At 43.2% G+C, this 22016-nt stretch overlaps 1 protein-coding gene across 2 annotated transcripts in view; it reads right to left on the bottom strand.

Moving 5' to 3' along the window:
* Window positions 1-22016, bottom strand: part of SLC39A11 (solute carrier family 39 member 11) — a 549451-nt gene that overhangs the window by 511211 nt on the left and 16224 nt on the right. For both annotated transcript variants that reach the window (XM_048488149.1, XM_048488150.1), the window contains exon 4: window positions 1667-1825. In XM_048488149.1, the coding sequence (XP_048344106.1) occupies window positions 1667-1825 (159 nt within the window). The remainder of the gene's footprint in view (window positions 1-1666; window positions 1826-22016) is intronic.

The following is a 22016-nucleotide window of genomic DNA, read 5'->3' as shown; positions in this document are numbered from 1 at the left end:
GACAATACTGAAATATACTTATCAGCTTTTGAACCTCATGTTCATTCATTAATAGCTTGGCCCACATGGGATGTATACACTGGAATACAAACCAATCAAAGATAATTGCTTGAGTTAGCAGCAAGCTTACATGTTTTTAAAATTAATCAATGTATGTACTTTGAACTTTATGTAAGCTTAATCAGAAACTGTGTATTATATTCCCCAGCCATACAACTTTCTGCATAAACTCAACAATCAAGGTTTTATCTGTACTGTCTGAAGTCTGCTTCTTCTAAGGAGAAAACTCAAATGAGGCATCCTAGGACAACAGACCATAAAAGAATGTACTGTTTTCTGACAGTAGTAACTTCTCTAGACCTTTTCCTCAAACTGAACTTCCCAGCACAGATAGTTACAGCTGCTTTAACCACAGATAATTCTTAATCAAGGTACCATTCTGGTAGACTCTTTGATTCAATGTTTCCTCAAAAGTTTTCAGACTGGCTACTTTATTTTAGTTTTTGTCCTGTGGCCTTAAGTCCTACACTTGAGGAAGGCATAACTTCCTCAAGTGTAGGACTTGAGGAAGTTATCAAGACATTCTGGACGCACTGTAGGATCAGATACTTTTCCAATCCTAGCCATCCCTTGGTCAGCTACTTTCTCAACCTCCTGCAACATGAACTCTCACAACCCTAGATACCACAATAACCCAAACAAAAAGGCCCTTTCTTACCTCTAGACCAGGGGTAGGGAACCTGCGGCTCTCCAGATGTTCAGGAACTACAATTCCCATCAGCCTCTGTCAGCATGGCCAATTGGCCATGCTGGTAGAAGAACTGATAGAATTGAATGAACAACTCCCTACCCTCTCTCTATCACACCTTGGACTTTTTACAAACCTCTCCGACACACTACAGATCAAGAAGATTCCATAAGTGATCAATGGAAATGACAGAAGATTGAAGAAGCAGAAGCAGGAAATTAAATGTCAAACAGTTCAATAGGAAATGAAAGAGATGTGGGGTAAAAGTTCCTGCCTGCTTGTCTGTGCCCTGGGGAACAACCACCCAGAATTCCTGCACACTTGCGGCACTATTACTGGGACAAGAAGAAGACATTAGGTAATAGACCACTGGGAGGTGTACATGAACTGGAAGGGCAGAAGGAAAGAATAATTAATTTTGCACTCGTTTCCCAGAGTACAACTTCTCCCTGTTACTCTATGCTTGATTTTTACACAGCCGGTGCCATCGAACCCAATATGTGATCCAATCTGAAATGCACACATGAGAAACATCAACTTGATGGGGACAAAAAAAAAATAGTGATCCCTCCTCTGATATTATGCTTCCGTCATCTATTCATTCTTCCTGAAACTCCGAGACATCTGCTGCTGGATAGACCTTCAACACAAGGAAGACTTGCATCCTTGCCATATACTTTTTAATAAGGTGTTTTTGTTTATAATTGCTTTCTGATTTGGAAATGGGAGTAGTCATTAAGAAGGCATTGCCACTACCCCCTGCCCCCAAATCAAGCTTTACAGGAAAGACAGAGCCTCTATATTGCATAGCACATTTGCTCACTAAGTGCAAAACAAAAGGTGCTTCCAGAACACACAATGCAAGTCAAAAATGATCTTACCTGGCCATGACAATTTCAGACTACGAGGTTAACTTACCAGCCAAGGGAGAAGAAAGTCTGCAAAGTACACAAATGCCGCTCCCAAAGTGAAGCCAACTGCTACAGGAAAGAATGCAAAGGCCCCAAACTTCTTAGAGTCTTCAGCCAGTTCAATGGCAGGTGCAAGGAGGGACCAGTAAGAAGCAGCCAGCATGACCTAAACAAAACAAAGAGATAATGCCACTTAAATTGCAGTATTGTAGCCCTCAACACTGCAGTATGATGTAGTGATTAGAGTGTCAAACTAGGATCTGGGAGACCCATGTTCAATTCCTCACTCTGCCTGGGGAGTTTGCTGGGTGACCTTGAGCCAATCCCATACTCACAGTCTAATTTACCTCCCCTCTAATTTACCTGATTGTGAAGATAAAATGGAGGATAAGAAAATGCTCTAGGTCCCCTTTGAGAAGAAAAGTGGGCTATAAATGAAACAATTTTTTTTAATCAAAAAGTTGCAGGGGAAAGATCACTGTTAAAATATCATTCCGTATGTATGAGCAAATGTTAGTCCAAGCCAGTGTTAGTCCATGATTTTTAATGTTAGCATGTAAAAAACTAAGTTCAATAAAGAAGATTAAAAAAATCAAAACCTTATTATACATACACAGACATATAAAGACAACACAGGATCTTAAGCTCTGTAGAAAAGATATGGGACTACAGAGCCATTTAACACCAATCTTTGTATGACAATAGTGGAGAACTCAGTTTAAATCTACTAGTTTTTTTTTTTACTCTGCTTGCCTTCCAAGAAGCTTAGGGCAACTCACTTGTCTCTTCCTTACCCTACAATTTTAGCCATACACCAACACCGTAAGGAAGATTTAGTCGAACAGCAGTTACTGGCTATAACAGTGCAATCCTATGCAGAGTTACTCCAATGAAAGCCCACTTAAATTAACAGACTTAGACTGGTATAACTGTACAGAACTGCACCATAAGTCACCCGTGAGCTTCATGGCCAAGTGGTGATTTGAGCCACAATCTGTCAAGTTCTAATCACTACATGACACCAGCAGTACACAGACCCTAAAACAGAGTCTGTAAGGCGCTCTCCGTCTTGCAGTTTTCCACTGAGATATTAGATACTAAATGAGAAGAATCTCTGATAGAAATCCAAAGGTCCCCCTCCTTTAGTTAAGAATTGCTCAACCATGAAAATTTACTTTTATGCACAGGAACACTGGGGGGGGGGGGGTTCAAAAGCAAACCTCCCCCTTCCCCCAGTCAATCCAGTGAGTGAGGAATACTGGAAAAGGGAAATGTTCAAGTTTCATAAGCTTGAGCCACATGAAACTGGTTTCTATTTAGCTCATTATCAGACATGCAAATGATTACGTACTGAAATGCTCTTCACACAGCCTACAGCTTTACTTGCAGAGTTGTCAACCTTGTCTGAACTAGCGACACAGCTGGATCCCAGGAAATAACCCAAAAGCAAGTAACAAAGATACTGTAAAACAAATGCAGCTTTCCGAAATCCCCGTTCAATGCCATATTTTCTGAATTACGCAGACTGCACGGAGGTTTTGGCTCTGTTCTGTGAAGACCACATCTTAGAGTAAACAAGACACCCTACTCCCAAAATTCCCAAGACGCTCTTTCTCAATCTTACAATAAAATCAATGCACCAAGCATAACATCACTTCAGATTCAGCACAGATTTCGTGTTATATGGGTGCGTGGCTTGCTTCTTTAACCAGCGATACCTTTGAAAACAAGGACTTTTTTCAAGGGGATTTTGCAGCCCATGAAGTCTGAGGAAACCACAAAAGGATTCCATATCCAAAGTACTTGATAGTACATCAACTTTTCTGAGTTATGGAAAAATCTGTCATCCCTATTTTAATAAAGAGCAGCAGAGTAGTTTTAAAAAAAAACACATTCTTATAACTTCTGTGCATTAGCCCCATTACATTTCAAGACAATTTACAGCAAGTGGCAAAGAAAGTGTTCACATGATCATTTTGTACAGATTGATTTCTTTGTAGGTCCAAACTCCTCAGCCATCATTTTCACCAGCACGAAGCACCCAACAAACTTGGGCCAATTGCTCCAAGAGTTTCTAAAAGGACATAAGAGGTTATAAGCCACGTAATCCTAAACACAGTTTTCCAGTCTAAGCCAATGGAGTGTACAGGATTGCATGTTTAGTTAAATTCTCCCATGCTAAGTAGCATATCGGGAAACAAGTGTTCTCCAGCAGTTCCGGTCTTGGGCGAATGTTTCAGCCTCTTCCCATGCAATATTCAGTGCCTTCAGGTCTTGCTCAAAAGTTCTCATCCAGGTGTTTGGGGGGCATCCTCACTGTTGTTTGGCATCAGGTGGTATCCATCTCATTGCCATCCTTGGGATCCAACCGGTCTCCATGCAAAGGACATGGCCAGCCAGTCAAAGTCTTCTGAATGCAACAATGGTATGGAGTTTGCACGTGCCGCTCCTTTGGAGTACCTCTTCATCAGGGATGTGGTCATAATATTGGATCTTCAGGATTCAGCGCAGACACTTCTGTTGGAAGACTGTTGAGCCTGTTGTTGATACTTGTTGATGCCTTCCAGGTCTCGCTAGCATAAATGGTTGCCAGGATCACAATGGAGGTGAATAGGTGGAGCTTGGTCTTTAGGGCAATGGTTGGTGAGCACCAGATCTTGTTCATTCTCTGAAAAACGGCCACAGCCTTGCCAATGTGGCACCTAACATCTGCCTCTGCATCTCCATTCTGGGAAATCACACTGGATTGAATGTTAGTCCCATTTATATTTCCTGGCCCCATTCTAATTAAAAACTATTAGTGGAAAGGTGTGAATGGGCTAATCAAGTGGGAGCAGTTTCACATAACCTTGTCATCCACTAAGCCTTACACTGGGGGTCTCCAAAGAAAGGCCCAAAACCACACCTGCTCATCAAAAGATGTTATGCTTGGCTCTAGCGGCAGTGATGGTGGATCCCTCCAGGAAAAGGAGTGAATGCACACCCCCAGGCAAGCAGTCATGTCTGTGATTGCTGAGCAATAGGCAAGTACGTAGCCACCACTGTGGGGAAGAGGAGAAGGCAGCAAAACTGTGCCGCCATTGTAGGGGCAGCTGCTGTGGCTGGCAGCTGAGGGGAGGAGGAATAAGTGGCAGCACCCCCTTGCAAGCCACCCACTCCAAAGCCTTGCCACCCCACCCCCCATAGTTAGATCCTCCCATTACCGCTCAGCTGCCCCCAGCTGGACTTGGTGCAAACCTCACTCTTGACAGGATTTTGATTTGGGCAGCTGAAGAAGAAAAAGCAACCCCGAGGAGAAGCAAGAGAATTTGGCAGGAAGGGTCCTGTCTGCTCCCCACCCCTCCACCCTCCAGTCACCCCTGCCTGTCCTCCAGTCAGCAGCTATGGTCCTCCTCCTCTTCAAGGGATAAGAAGGAAACAAAATATCTGCTCAAGCCACAGCTGCTTCTACCAAAGTAAACACCTGCTCCTGCTGCCACCTCTTTGGGGGTCCCAGGCAGGGTAGAGAGGGCCCTGGAAGCAGGAGGAGATGTACTCCCCCCTCTTCTGCAGAGAGGGCTAGCCTTCTTGCTTCTCTCTGTCTTTCCTCTCCCCACCATCCCATTAAAGGTCTCTTTCAGCATCGATTCTTTTTGGCCTACAGATATTGGTAAAATATACGATATGGCCCTTGAACTGAAAAATTGGGAGACCCCTGACTTACGTGATTAGCCTCCACTTAGTGTGTTAATAAGTACACCTGAGCTGTACCCTAATGTAAGGACAAATGCACCAGAAGAACCATGATAGGTTTTCTCTCTCTCTCTCTCTCTCTCTCTCTCTCTCTCTCTTTCTTTCTTTTAAGGAGAGTGAGAAAAAAGGGGGGGAATATAGATAGAAATCAAGAGAGCAAAAGGATAAGAAAGTTGAGAATATATCTTAAAGGTGTCCCATGCTTTTTCCTGAGTGTCCACATTAAGTGTTACATTTGGAAGTTAAAAATGAATTCAGGAACTGAAAAGACTACAGACTTAAACCACCGATGTTGCCCCTCTCCTCAAGCCATGTGAGGAACAAGCCTCCATTAAATGATTGATAAGAGATAAACTTAGAATGAGATAAACAAATGATAAAGATATAAAAATATACAAATCTCATTCATTCTACCAGCAGGAACTCCAAGGACATCAATAGGCATTTGATGTGCAAATTTAAACAGCACTCTCTTGACAACATGCATCTGCCAAGAACGTATTAACAGTGAGCCCTAAGAAACCCTGCGTTTTCCTCTGAACTGGACTCAAACCAGAAAACACAGTGCCAAAGCAGCAACATAAAATACATTATGCTCGTTCCACTGAGAGGTAATGTCACAATAATCACTCCAAATTGATCGTTGGGGACAGCACAATAGAGGATCAAAACTTCCTGTGATGTGCAAAGAAAATAGCCACTGTACACTCTTAGGCACTTCTTAAAAGAACACAAACACTCGTTTACAGCATCTTGCCCCACTTTACGAAAGGTATACCCTGTTCCACATAAAGAGCTAAGTAAAACTGTAACATCATCTGCCATTCCCTCCTGCCCCCTCCATGTGCTCCATGCCCCCCACTTGTCATAGTCTGGACCAGGCTGAGAAAAAGGGGGGTGAGGGGTGCAGGAAAAAATAATAGATGGAGTTACAATTTTACTTAGAAGAAGAGTTTGGATTTATATCCCCCCTTTCTCTCCTGCAGGAGACTCAAAGGGGCTTACAATCTCCTTGCCCTTCCCCCCTCACAACAAACACCCTGTGAGGTAGGTGGAGCTGAGAGAGCTCTGAGAAGCTGTGACTAGCCCAAGGTCACCCAGCTGGCATATGTGGGAGTATACAGGCTAATCTGAATTCCCCAGATAAGCCACCACAGCTCAGGCGACAGAGCTGGGAATCAAACCCGGTTCCTCCAGATTAGATATACGAGCTCTTAACCTCCTACGCCACTGCTGCTCCTTGGAACAGGTATAGAGTCAAAGGCCATTTATGCATGAGCTACTTCCCCATAGCTATTTCCTTCACAGTGGGGTCTTCACACAGTTTTTCTGTTTGCACAGGAATTCTCCTCCTGTAAAGTATCCCTAGCCGAGATGATCCCCCATTTTGCCCACCTGCTGCTTCCTTGCTGTTTCTGTGCAACCTCCGCGTGGTGAGGTTGCTTGCTCCCTTTTCCCCAGTCTTTTGCTAGACCAGATCAATTTCATGTCAGTTTCACTGGGTCTACTGCTGAGCTATAGACCTTCAGCATTAAAAAAAGAGAGAGAAAAGAGAAAAGGAAGAAAGCCCTACTGATTGTTCAAAAATGGTGGCCCCAAGAGAGGAAGGAATTGCAGTGGTGTGGGTGGGGAGAGGAGGGAAGGAGAGAGAAAACTGAAAGAATGCCTAATGTTTAGGGATCCCCTTCGCTTTCCCTGTGAAAACTTTGAGAGATTCCAGAAACACAGGGACTCTCTGAACTGAGAGTGAACTGAGTTCCAAAGAGGGGAAGATATGTGAGTAACCAAGATTCCAGCCCAAAGAGAATGCAGGCTCAATGCAAAGGAGACCATACGTGTGTTTATGGCCAAATTGTTCCAACTTCTCTTTAAAATTCTGCAAGTTCCTTTCCAGCTCCTATTACTACGCCAACAGTAAATATGAACTTCACTGGTAAATATCTATGCTTCTTATAAGTTTTTTAGATCACTGATCACTACTGGCAAGTTACAATGCATAACTAGGTCACACCCTGACCCAATCTGGATTCCCCCAGAAGCACAGTCACGTTTCCTCTAATTATCTTTTTTTTTTTAAGATAGAGATATAGAAATAAAACATAATGTGTGCCATACACTGCTGGTTGATATTAGACAGAGCATTTGAAGACTACTGTGATAAATGCCCATATTTGGGAAGTGGTTTCCAGGGAGAGACTGCCCTGAAAGAGTTAAGTCCTGCCCAGTCCTGATTGGCTGGGGGAAACTGCCAGGGAGAAGAAAAGGAGGCACCTGGAGTGTTGAGGGTTCTTTTTCCTTGGTTCGTGCTTGGACCAGGATCCAAAGCAGAGAGAGCAGATCAGGAAGGGAGATCTGTCGCTGCTTGTGTGTTCTGACAAGAAGTCAGATTGCTCTAGTCCCTCCGGGGCTGAGTGAGGCTTGACAGTAGAGTGTGGGAGGGAAAGCCCTGGGCTTGAGGGGTGGAAGGTGAATCAGCCCTGGCTCAGGTAAGCTTGGCAGCTTGGCTGTCCAGACTAGTGTCTGTCCAAACCCAGTTCAAAGCCCAGTCAGTCAGAGAAGACCAGTCCATAGAGGGGCAGTTTAGGGGCCTATACCAGGGGACTGCAAGGGAAGGTGGCGAGGTGTGTGAGCCAGAGTCCTTTTCCAGTCTTAAGAGACTTGGGTGGTTGTGTGAACTAAAAAGGGTCTGGATCAGAGAGAATCTAGTGTCTGTGTGTAACAACTAAAAGCTGAAAAGCCTCTGTGGAGAGAAAGCTGGAAGATAAGGAGTTAGAACCTGTGTGTAGGAGAAAGCTTAAGAACCAGAACCTCTTTAAGAGAAGAAGTATATTGGCCACCTGCGTGTGACCAAACGGAAAACTTTATTGACTGATTAACCTCGCAAGTAGAAGTTCTTTACTTTCTGTAATCAACAAGCGTTTAAAACCTCTCAAGTCAACTGAGAAGCCTTCATTTCTAGAAAAATAAACTTTACAAATTCTGTTTCACGTTACCCGAAGTTCCAGTCTACTTTTTCAGTGTGCTTACAAAGGGGGGTGTCTGTCAGCATATGGGCCAACACTCTCATACAGAGTTTCCCCTCCATTTTTGCCAGAGGTTCCTTCTTTTATTTCTCTGGGGAGAGTTGGAGTGAGGCAGACTCCAGAAGGGGAGTCTGAGCTCCCGAACCCTGTTACAACTACTGTCTACTCTCAAATGATTTTTCTTACTACCCAAGAAAGCAAAAAAAATCCCAGACAACTTCTGCAGCATTTGCTTCATTTCAGGGCATCCAGTGACTCCTTTTTTATTGGGGGTGGGGGGTGGGGGGGAGGTTCGCTGCTCACTTTGGTTTTCATCATCATTTAATTTCCTTTTCGTGAAGAGGCTTCCATACACATCAAAATATTGTCAAAGACCAAGAGTCTCTGAACAAGTGGTATTTGCAGATATGCTCTATTTACATAATTTTGGTTGCAGATAACACAGAAAGAGAATCCGCCACAGCAGCCAAGACAAAAGGGAAAGGGTGCTAGCAAAAAAGGTGTTTCGTATGCTTCTACCATATCACTGGCCCTTGGAATGCAGTTTCCCCCAAACACTTCTAGAAAGGAAAAAGAGCTGAGAGCTTTAAAAAAAGAGCTAACTTTGTTATTGCTATTTTTGATGGCAAAGAGCCTGACAAAGGCTTACACTGTAACACAAATGCTTCAGTGCTTACTGGCGAGGGTAATAACTTGAAATACAATGCTATTGCCTATTTATTCTTCTACTTTCAAAAGTACAAGACATCGAACAGTGGGCTGTACATGAAAAAATTAATTTTAAAAGTAATTTAGGACTTCTAGACATGGCAGCTCCATGTGCTATGGGGGTGCAGTGGACTGAGACCGCTTCAGTGTAGGATCCTGCATGAATTCACTGGCAGTCAACCCAGTTTTGTTTACGCTGCTGCCTTGATTACCTTATCAGTGACTCACAACACAGCACCTCCGAACGGGATGATGAGATTCCTTGAGCAGAGCAGGAGCCTCACACTCCCCCCTTCCCCCCAAAAAATCCCCAAACTCACTGAAAAGAAAGCCAAAGAATGCCAATTCTAATTTCCAGTTCTTGGCAGGATAAGGGATAGGGGAGGGAGGGAGGAGAAGAGAGGAGAGGAGAGCGATTTCGGAGGTGCAGCCGGATTCATCTGATGCAGTGGTTGGTTCTCAACTTTTGAGGGGTAGGTTAACCCCCAAATCCAAATTTACTTCATATGGTAACCCATCCAGGGCTGGTTTAAGGTTTATTGATGTCCTAAGGAAACGATAACCTCGACACCTAACTGTTCCAGTATTCCCTTTTCTACAATGGCTAAACAGATTTTCTGAATAAACATCAAACATCACACCAGCAGCCCCCGCTATGAATCCCAAGCAAGTGGGTGTTCATCTCCTCCTCCTCCTCCTCTGCCAGTTGAGCCAGAGCTGGCGTCTGAAGAGGTGTGTTTAGGGGGCACTGAATTGAGGAAATATGTGGAAATGGCAGTGAAGGGATAAGCAGAAAGAGGTCTGGTGCTGTATATTTGTCACAGGAGGTAGAAGGCAGCATCAAGGCAAAGCCCACGAATGCCTTTTTCTATCTGTTTTTTCCATGTTTAATATCTTCCACCTACTCTACACTCCTCACCCCCCTTTCTTTCAGTACCACCATAAAGTTACTAGTGGTCAGATGGCTTTCTCCCCCTGCTATTATTGTAAACAGGGAAGGGGAGACAGCAATGTGAGAAATTGGCAGGTAGGCAGAGGAGAGAAACAGAAGGATGCAAAGGGCAGAAGCAGTCATTAGAAAGGGCTTGTCTATGGCCCCCTTTCAGAGGCTTTACGATCCACTTTTAGATTCTGACCCACAGATAAACGACTGTGGCACTTCAAAAGCAAACAGAGCAGATGTTTTCACAGACAACAGACCATGGAGTCCACAAAAGCTTATGCACAGGTAATGTATACGACTTTTTAGCAATCAAAGGTACTTCTTTTGTTACAGGCTGGGAGCAATTTTGCTCTTGCTCGCTTTGGTTTTCATCATGGTTTTGTTTCCTTAAAGAGAGCTGAAGTTTCTAAGGGAAAACAGAGGGGGTGTTCATACTGTTGAAGAGCACAGCAGTGGTAATGTAGTATATGATTTATCAGAATTCATGCCATACATACTAATAGAGATGCATACAAATTAATTCAGGAATTGGAGAAGGGATGGCTGTAACTGCATTTATCCAACAATGACCACTTGACCCTTTAAATGATGGGAAGCTTCAATTTTCCTCACAGCTTACATGCTGAGGAAGATATGTTTATCTTTTTAACCGACTATATTTTCAGCCCACCCTTGCTTCAAGAGCTCAGAGTGACGCACACAGTTCTCCCTTGTGAGGTAGGTTAGTCTGAGATACACAGAGACCTTAGATCAGCCAGTGAACTCACGGTTGAATGGATATTTCAAAGTGATCACCAGGAGCCTAGCCCAACACTCTGTATCACACTAGCCCTCCTGACTCTATCCTTGTTCCAAGCAGCTTACATTCCAAAAATATAAAACGCTACCATAAAAATGACATTAACTAAATTGCAACCAATAAATCAGAACCACTGCTCAAACAGCAATCAAAGATTCATTACATCAATTAATTTAATTGTACCCCAGTAAAACAGCAAACACTTGCCACATAACCAGAACAAGGAATCAAACAAGGTCAAACTCAGCCAACAGCTCTCTGAAATAATGTGGCCTTTCACAGCTTTGAAAGTTTGGCTAGAAATGATACTAGATCAACCTGCTCCGGTTGAAAGGGCTGGAGATGTTATGGAGAGGATAGGAGGGTTGATCTAAAGATACCAGGTGCTGGTGTGCCACAAAAACCAGCACCTACAATTGCAACTACAAATTTATGGGCAGCCAATACAGCTGTTGTAAAATTGGTGTTACATGTGAGTGCCACCTAGGCTGGTCACTAAGTTCTGCACAACCTGAAATTTCCAGGTCAAGGACATCCTCACATACAGTAGCAAGGGGGAAATGCACCCCCCTTTGTAAGCACTGGGTGCATCCTCTGCCCCCCCCCCCGTCCTGCCACTGCCACACCCCCACCATGCCCCCAAAGGGTGCACACCTGGTGTGTCGCGCACCCCCCTTCTCCCTTGGAGCTACACCTCTGCATACAGTGTGTTACTGTCATGTGGGTGTTACAGAAGCATGATTCAGCATAATTAAACCAGCTATGAGGATCCATATTTCTGTTGGATTCTTCGGTTAGAAGGCCTTTTCTGAATCCTGTCAAATCACAACAGTACCACAGTGGCTTTTGTTGTGGCAGAAACCTCTCATTCAGAAAGACTTCAAGTGAAAACCTGATTATAATTGGTTCATTCATAAATATTTTATCCAGTTGTAGAATTTTGAAGTCTACAAATACTGCTCATCAGAAAAAGGAACACAACAGCTGCCAGGGAGCAATCCAGCTGCAGAACAGAAATTCTGCTGCTGCTGCTGCTGCGATACTGTCACATTCTTTGTTCCACAAATGGACAACATCATCAGGTGTTTTACATTTACGCACTTTAGATACCCAAGCAAAATTCCATTTTCATGCCCTGCAAAGAAGCATGTGTAGTTATAATTAATTGCAGGTGACCTTGCTTTTGCAGTTACTACACAGTAATTAGGTTTACAGAGCTTCTTATCTTGTATTTTACCAGCTGTCCAGGAAACCTGTGGTACACTGTGGTCCCTAACTCATATTCAGCTTTACAGCAGTCCCACATCTTTGAGGAATACTAAATAAAACCCAATCACCACAGTCAATGTTCTGTCCTCACCAGCCACCAAGGCTGCTTTTAACTTTCTAAAGCAGTGTTTTCTAACCTTTTCGATGTCACGGTACTCTTGACCTCACTCTTCATATCTCACGGGACCCCTGCCATCCTCCCCCCCGTTCCCCTCCCTGTTCCCCTGCTTGCCACCCCCCACCTTCCCCTCCCAGGGTGAAGGAAAGCATGGGGGAGGGGGGTGGGAAATGGCTGCTGACCTTACGGCAGGCCCTGCTGCCTGGGCCAGCTCCATATCCTTGCTGGTGCTTGTGGGAGACACTGCAAAAGTGAGGGGGGCTGGTAGCATTGCTGTGGTACCCCTGGGACATGCTCACTGCACCCCAGGGTACCATGGAACCCTGGTTGGGAATCACTGCTCTAAAGCCTGGTCCATTCATGCAGCAGAATAAGATGGTACAAAGTAGCTACACTGTGTCCAGACTATATGTAGGAAGTCATGTTTTAATGCCCCCCCCCCCCTCCACGTAAACACTTGGCAAATTAAAGTTCAACACATTAGGGTGAAATATTCCAGCAGAGCTGAGTTCAATCTTTTCACAGCGAGTGAAGCACAATATAGTACAGTGGTTAGAGTTTCAGACTAGGATTTGAAAGACCCAGGCTTAACCTTTCACTCTGGATGACCTGGGGCAGTCACACTCTCACCCTAACCTCCATCATAGGGGTTGTTGTGAGGATAAAATTGAGAGAAGAATCATATATGCCACTGTGTGTTCCCATTGTGGAGAAAAGCAAGGTGAAAATGGAGAAAACATTTAAATAGGTATTTAGATGTTTTATGGTCTGCTTCTAGTCTGAGTACAGTTTTATCAATATAATTCTAGATTGCCCTGTTTTATGTGCTGCTAAGACCTCAATTTGCTGTTATTAGCAGTTTATACTGGCCAACTTTTATTGGATTATTTTATTGGTTTTGTTTTTATTGTTTTTACTGTCTTTAATTTTGTTTTATTGTTGTGAGTCCCTCAAGCAGGTCTGGAGAGGGAGTATAAAAATTGTTCAAGTATTATCAAGGGACTACTTCTCGATAAATAAAAATGCCAATCCATAAATGAAAATTATGAACTAAAAATACCTAGCAAAAAGCTGCTACTTAAAACCTCCTAAGTACAGACAACATTTGGCATTGTGAAATCTGAAAGTCATGGAAGGAAGCAAAGAAAATCCCACTATAAGAGACGAATACTCAGGGGAATAATTTCCCCAACCATATCACCATTCATGTATTTCAAGCAGATTTCTGCGCCACTGTGGCACCACAAAGCTTGGGATGTGATTGTTGTGTTACGACATGTGGCTAATTGCTGGAGTTATGATGTGCTGGTGATTTTGGGATGACTTTAGTGCAAAAATCATGAGGATCTGTGTTTCTCAAGCAGGTTTTTCCATTAATATTTTAAAACTCTTTCTTATAACATAATCTAGTTTTGTGCACCTGTTTTTTTGTTCTTATTTAACTATTAACTGTATGAAATAATAAACTACCTTTCGGGGAAAAAGATTTATACTTAAAACAATCATTAGGACAGCAAACTGGTCGTTAAATTATTTGAATCCCTCCACTGCAGGAGGGGATATGTGCACTACATTAGCAACACAATCACTGGACCTCATGAGAACTGAGGTGGGGAGCTTTCTACACAATAAAGACCACAATCTTTACCACACATTTGGAACATGGGGAAGGAAAAACATTATATCACATTTTTAGTAAAACAAACAATTGAGCAACCATTGGTAGAAAATCCTACAATAGGGTTTTCTGTATTTTCTCTCTTTCCCTTCAGAATGGAAATTCATGTCCTAGCAAATCCAGTTGTATGGCACAAGGTATGTATGTCACTACTGTTTAGGAACAGAACTGATCATCCCAAAAGGCAAAAATTATTTCCTTTGTAATGACAGTCCTGCTTTTTGCTCAAAGACTCTTAATTTATTGTTGCCAAGGCACAGAAACACATCTTTCCTGTCCAATTATTTCACGCTGGAAAAAAAAATGAACATTTGAACGCAGTGATAATAAGCAGCCTTCTTTTTTTGCTGGATAGGACACACAGTTCGGGAGAGGGGGGAATGCTAAGAACTAACATTTGGTAGCTCTATCACTCAACTTGTTCTTCAAAAGCCAGATTAATCCTACCCTTCAAATTCCCAGCATCTGGGCCAGGCCAGCTTGATGAAAAGAAACAGAGCACAACATTCTTAGCTTAATCAATCTTTGCTATAGCAGGAGGGGGGAAAACCTGGCAAAATCAGGAACAGCCATATAAAGTTGATTAACATCATAGTTAAAGGGGAAGAAAATAAATTTTCTACCTGCATGTAATAGTAGGCTCAATATAAATGATATATTTACCTAACTCATATTCAGTAGCACTGGCTGGAGGAAAGTCGTTTTCCTTGGAGGCACAGCATCGAGCAGCATCCAAACTCAACAAGGAAATTAAGCTAAGACAGCAGGCGAGAGAGAGGCCTTCACCACTCGGCACCAAATAATCCGGGGTAAAGAAAGTCCAGCAGTTCGGCCAAGATTAATTTGCTCAGAAGATAACTGGCAAGGGATTTTGTGACATGTTCATCCCTCACGTACAATTTTTCTGCACACACACACAACACACACACACACAGAAAGAGAGAAACTCCAGCTACATAACCAAAATAACTGAGGAACTCCTCACAGGACACCTTCTTATAATTTATATTGTAGAACATATTCATGCCATTCTTGTATTCAGTATTTCATTTCCGTATGAAAGGGAAACTTTTGATACCAAAAGTCTTCTAGTTCATTTCATCCAAATCAGCTGATAACAACCCACCAGTTGCAAGTTAAGTGTACTCAGCCTCAGCAAGAAGGAACACATAAATCCCATTAAATCTCTGTGCGTGCCAAGTCATAGCTGACTTATGGCAACTCCTTGTTTTCACGGCAAGAAACTAACAAGTGGTTTGCCATTGTCTCCTCTGCATAGTGAACCTGGAATTCTTTGGAGGCCGCCCACCCAAATACTAGCCAGGGCTTCCAAGTTAAGATGAGATCAGGCTAGCCTGGGCCAGCTAGGTCAGGACTAAAATCAATAATTACATCAGTAGTTTTCAAGACTGCCTAGTTTTATCTGGATTGCCCAAAGTGACTCAAAGCCACCATCCTATCCATACACATTCAGACAGACTTGTGGCCGCAGTTTTCTCAAATCAACTGCTGTTCCTTATTCTCTTCTTCTCACAAACCTTCTACGCATCAGTAACTCATTACTTCCATACACTAACAGTTGGGTTCTAAAGGCATCTATGAATGGAGTGAGAACCAGACAGAAACTGCTTCAAATGAAAATTATATCCTTTTGAGCATTAAAAAGGGAGATTTGTTTCACAACTTTTTCATTGAAGGGGTTGGATGCAGACTAAATCTACCACTACCGGAAGGAGATGGGTTGATTTCCAAGCATTCCCCCTGCATTCTACCAACCCCCAAGTTTCCTTTTAGGTTGTTCCTAGGGGCCAAGTCCCCCAGCAACATCATTCTGGAGCAATCACTGAGCTGAAGTACAAGAAGTAAAGCAGGAAAGTTGTCTTCCATTGACAATCATGGCTTGTATAAGTGGAATACTTCATCTGGATCCAACCCAAGGAGCTGCAGCTCATCAAGGCACCGGAATGAGAAAATGCTGCAGTTCTGCCAAGTACAAAAACAGTCTTGACAGAGAATATTCCACTCCAAAGAGCTGCTCGCTTCATTATCTGTGCACCTTTTGCTTTGGCAGGTGAGCAGCAAACTAGAAGTTTGTAGTCGAAATAGAAAAAGTTAGGCTTCTTTTGCTTTCTCCATTCTCCAATGGATTTCATGAAGGCTGGAGGTGGATTTTCCTTTCTACCTGAGAACATAGAGCTTATATAGCAATCCTTGTTACCCTTCCTGTGTTACCCAAAAGCTGTAGTGTTGCATACCATAAGAAACAGAACGAGACCAAGGAGAAGTAGATAACAATTGCTTTCTCTAACTCATGACAAACTACAGCCTTCTTCTGGCCAGACTTATTGCTGGGGTGGGTAATTCTAGCCCTCCCCCCCTTCCTCAAAAAGCATCAGCCTCTATGGCCAAATGGACGAAAGTGTGAAGTTAAGTCCCACTGAGTATTCAACTAGACATTTTAACAGACACAGAACAGCCACAGCATCCACTTTTACAGCATGGTTCCCTGCATCATATTAAATCAGCATTTCTTGCCCAACAGCCAGTTGTCTGAAGTAAAGACAAGGAAACACACAACTCAGTGACCTTGTGGCATGTGTTGAGTGTAATGAGATCTTTATGAGATGGTGCTTATGAAGTCTAATGAGATGGTGGTGAAGGCCAAGAGAAGCAGCGTTTGGCTTTATACACACACCCCCTTTCTCTCCTGTATGAAGACTCAAAGGGACTTACAAACTGTCCCTTCCTCTCCCCACAACAGTCACCATGTCAGGTAGGTGGAGCCGAGAGAGTTCCAAAGAGCCGTGACTAGCCCAAAGTCAATCAGCAGGAATTTAAGAGTGGGGAAATATCTGGTTTACCAGATAAAACTCATGTGGAGGAGTGTGTAATAAAACTCAGTTCTTCAGATTAGAGTCCACCGGCTCTTAATCACTACACCATGCTTACATGGCCAGCAGTGGTGGGATTCAGCAGGTTCGCACCACTTCGGCAGAACCTGTTGTTAAAATGATGCTTGTAAACAACCAGTTGTTAAATTAGTTGAACCCCACCACCGGAACTGGTTGTTAAATTATTTGAATCTCACCACTGAGTGTGAGTCCCCTGGGGGACATCTGTCCCTATGTTTGGCATGCTTTGCACAGAAATTAAAAGAGGAAGTGTTAAGGTTGCTCTTAAAGAAGCATCTTTAGATCCTCTTCTCCATCCAACCAATGCCCAATGTCCCATCTTCCTTTCATTTCCTTAAAAGAGTGACTGCAGAGCAGCTTTGGACCAATTTCAATCTGTCCTGGCCACAGGATGGAGACAGCTTAGGTTGCCCTCACAGACAATCTCTGGAGACAACTAGACTGAGACAGGTTGGCACTGCTGTTATTGCTTGACTAGATAGCAGTGTTCGATATAGTCAACCATGATCTTCTGATTCACCCCATCACCGACACTGGATATGTGGAGTAGCTGATTTCATTTCTCCAGGTCCAGGGATAGAGGGTGGCAAAAGGGAAGAGGACCTTATCTAGCCATTAACTGATGTGTGAGATTTTACAGGGGGCAATACTCTCCCAGATGTTGTTCGAAATCTATATGTGTCCTCTTGCTAAGTTAATCCTGAATTAGGGATTGAGGTGTCATAAGTACATTGACACCATATCTGTAGATGGGTGGCTGGCCAGACACCACCTCAGATACACTGACCAGCTGGCTGGAATCCATGGTGAAATGCCAAAAGAAAAGTCAGATGAAACTGAATCCATTAAAGATAGAGGTCTTGTGGCTGGGCTGGGGAGATCCGGGAGGGGGAGGGGGCGGGCAGGGATAACCAGCTCCCAACCTTTGACAGTGTGCAGTTAACACCTCTGCCACAGTCTGGGAATGAACCTGTATGACTCCTTGTCCATGAAGACACAGGTCACAACTGTAGCCTGGCTAGCATTTTACCACTGGCACCAAGCTAGGCTGCTGGCACCCTATCTGTCCGAACCTGACCTAGTCACAGTAATCCATGTGACGGTAAACTCCAACCTAGACTACTGTAACTTACTCTATGCCAGTGGCGTAACGCCAACGGGACAGGGGGCGCAACGCCCCGGGTGGAGCAGCGGCAGAGGAGTGGAGAGGCAGAGGCTGGGCCATGGAGGGGACATTCCAGGGCGTTCCGAAGTGAGGCAGGGGCGGGCGGTGTCACAGCAGGAACACAGAGCACGCATGTGCCCCGGGAGCAGTTTTCCCAGGAGGTGAAACACCAGTTTTCAGCTGGTGTAAAATGCAGCTGAATGAGTCCTTAGTGGAACTCCATGGCAGGCAAATATCTGCCAACTGCATTGGCTCCAGGTGGAGTATCGGATCAGTTCAAGGTCTTGTTTGTAATCTTTAAAGATCTAGATGGTCTGGTGGCTTCATATCTGTGAGACTGCCTCTCCCAATAAATTCCCCAAAGAGTCCTGAATTTGGTATATAACAACTTACTGGTGGTTCCTGGGCCAAAAGCTATCTGGCTGTCCACAACCAGGGCCAGAATTTTCTCAGCTCTGAGCCTGGCCTGGTGGAACACTCTGTCAAGTGAGACTCACTCCATGTGGGACTTATTGCAGTTTGGAAGGGCTTGTAAGATGGAGCTCTTCCGCCAGGCCTACAGTTGAGAACTGCAGCAATGTCTAATTAGCTGGACTTCCTTTTCTCCCCCCTTCCTTTTCTCCTTTCCCCTTCCTGTTTTCCTTCCCCCTTTGCATAATATATGAATGAATCTGGTATGGAGGGAGGGGGTTTGGTGTATGGTTGATGTTTTATCCCCTTGGCCTGGTATTAATGGCATCAAGAAGTTGACTAGGCTCTATTGTGACTGATTTTATTGTTTTACTGCAACCGTTTGTTGTAAGCTGCCCTGCCCTCTTGGACACACATCTTAACAAGATGAGAGGGTTTGTGTGTATGAACAAAGCTGGGAGCAATACTATACAGACCACAGACTCTGAAAACAAGCTAAACTTCTAGCAGAGTCTCTAAACATGGAATCATCAAGTGAAGCAAACTAGAAGAACTATGGACTGAAACTAGAGATATTATCAAGGAAAAATGCACGAAGACTATTCCTGAAGCCAAAATAAATGAAAAGCCTCTATGGATGACGGAGGAAATTCTTAAAATTGCTAAAGATAGACAAGAAACAGAAGTAAAAGGAGACAGAAACAGAATCAAAAGCCTAAACAGCATTCCGGCAACTTGCACGCAGAGACAAAGAGGACTATTATAATAACCAGTATAAATAAATAGAAGAAAACAACAACAACAACAAAAAGAGGAGACCTGTTCCACAAAATTATTTCAGTCGTTATCTCCTTGTATAACATACCAACAAATAATGATCCAAAATATCAGCTACACTGAAAGCCCAAGGACAGAGTCCTGTTTTACGTTACACCAGCCTAGCCTTTTCCACTACAGTATTGTCATTGATATTGTTTGAAATGGCATGGCTGTAGCACTCTTTTCAGCTAAGCAGCTTAAACACTCCAAAAGTTATTTTGGTCATAGGAAGAAAATCTGGAGCAAAGAATTTCGACACATGATAAAGGATTCAATTTTTCAACCAGCAATTTAGCAGACAGCTGAACACTTCCACAACAATAATTCAGAGAGCCCATGCTGATCAATCCACAGTGACTGGCAGTTTTGACTACTTAACTACACCACTAAGGTTTGTGTTGATTAAAGTTTAGAGTTGAAATTATCAAGGGTAATAATTCACTTCCTTGTTATTGACAAAGATAAAAAGCTGGTCTGATGTTATGTAGACTGCTTATATGCTAAGAAAATTAATTAGAAGAATTAAAAAGCTAAGTTCCTCAGAAAAGGCAAAATCTTTTTTTGAGCATCAGAACACAACCACAATTCTTTACTGGAAGTTGCCGGGGTGAGGGGGTGGGGGGTTTACCTGAAAACATTTGGGCCACATTTTGAGTCAATTGGAAGAAATAAGTTCTGGCACCCGTTTACTTTCAGAAGTTCAACTTAAATTTGAATCTTTCTCAAGGTGGAAAAAAAATTGCCCTATGAAATTCCAACTCTGTTGGAAGTGAGAGGTTTAATGTTTCCAGCCAATGTCCTTTAACGCCCAGCCCTAGCTTACACTATTTAGCATTAACAATAAAAACAATAAAGAGGAAGAAAAGGAAGGATTTGTTAACAACGGAATTGTTGGGCAACATGTAGATGAGTAATGAAGGGCATCTTACTTATTACAGATTTGTAATCGAGGGACTAGAAACCTATTGCTGTAATTCTTACCCATAAAAGTAAGCCTACTCTTTACAAACCATTCTAAGATGTATAAGGTGAGATCCTACCATTCTGCATACCAAAATACTATGTGCTTACCTGAGCAGAGTAGTTAAATCCAACCCATTGTTGCTAAACCAGATGTTTAAATGAAATTTCTATTTGCTGGGCTTGCAAATAGGGCACACTTGAACAATATCTTCCCCAAAAAGTGGAGTAATTGGGGGGGAGGGGAGAGAGAAGGCAGCAGAAGTGCATTCTACTCTGGAGAAATCGGGTTTGATTCCCCGCTCTGCCGCTTGAGCTGTGGAGGCTTATCTGGGGAATTCAGATTAGTCTGTGCACTCCAAGACATGGCAGCTGGGTGACCTTAGGCTAGTAACAGTTCTTCTGAACTCTCTCAGCTCCACCCACATCACAGGGTGTTTGTTGTGAGGGCGGAAGAGAAAGGAGATTGTAAGCCCCTTTGAGTCTCCTACAGGAGAGAAAGGAGGGATATAAATCCAAACTCCTCCTCCTCCTCTTCTTCTAGTGCTAAAATAGTTCATTGTTCTATAGTGTACTACCTGGCCATAAATAACCTAAAATAGCAAGATTCAAAAGAGAAGTTCTACCACTTAACTTTGATCAAGGTGTTCCTAATAAGGGCAATGAGGAAGTTCCCATGGGGGAAGAAAATAGGCATGACGCCTCACTTAAAACACTGGTATTACTTAGCTGTAATAATACAAAGCATTCTGTGGTGATGACATTCTCAACTGCAGTTGTACATCCACTTTTTTTAAAACCCAATTTATTCATTCACAGCTTGTAACTTATCAAGAGGGAAAACATTCAGTATTCTTTTATTTATGATCTGGAAAAGAAAAAAGCCTAAACACTATTAGGGATGCAGAAAAACACCTGGAGCAGTTCACTGGGAATTAGTCAGCTATCACATGCACATCAAAGAATGTTAAGCACATGCTTTGAAAATACTTCCTCAGATTGCTTTGGCTCTCTATTGGGCGCTACCTGTCTGCTCCAATAAGGCTCAAGATTCACCTAAAACAGCAGCCTTCACGCAGAAGTCTCCAGGTGGGGAAATGATAGGAGTAGAAGGGTTCAGAAAGAAAATGAGTAAAATGTAAGTGTATGCAGAATTTCAAAGAAAGCAGTCATAGCCAAGAACCACCAATCCGGGAATGATCTTCAGAAAATGTAATAATCTGAATTCTCTCTACCAAAGCATGCCATTGCCAATAGAAGCAATGACAGTAGAGAGAGGTAGTGAGAGAGGTGAGGGATTATATCATAAATTAATTTATAAACTCCCCCTTCTATACCAAGACTCAAGGCAGACTGTAGTTTATTTCATTCATACCCTTCCTTTCTCCCCAATGGGAACTCAACTACCCTGCAAGGTAGCTTAGGTTGAGCGTGTGTGATTGGCCCAAGGTCACCCAGCCTGCTTCCACAGCAGAGTAGGCAGTCAAGGCTGAGCCTCCCAGACCTTAGTCCAAGCCTCTAACCACCACTCTGGCTCTCAAAAAAACGAAGACAATTCTCTCCAGCAGTCTAAAACCGCCAATAAACAATGCAATAGTATTAAGATCACAATCGTATTAAGATCTTTTCTGCACAGCATATTTATAACGTCTTGAGGATATTATAAATGAAACTGTTTTTTCACTCAATTTTTGTTCACAGATGTCAGGTGCCGCATTGGAAAGGCTGCAGCCATTTTTCGGAGAATGAACAAGATCTGGTGATCACCAACCATTACCCTAAAGACCAAGCTCTACCTATTCACCTCCATTGTGATCCCG

Source organism: Sphaerodactylus townsendi, linkage group LG03, assembly GCF_021028975.2.
Source record: "Sphaerodactylus townsendi isolate TG3544 linkage group LG03, MPM_Stown_v2.3, whole genome shotgun sequence".
Lineage (NCBI taxonomy): Eukaryota > Metazoa > Chordata > Lepidosauria > Squamata > Sphaerodactylidae > Sphaerodactylus > Sphaerodactylus townsendi.
The sequence above is the reverse complement of the archived record's forward strand: the minus strand, read 5'-3'. Positions and strand labels throughout refer to the sequence as shown.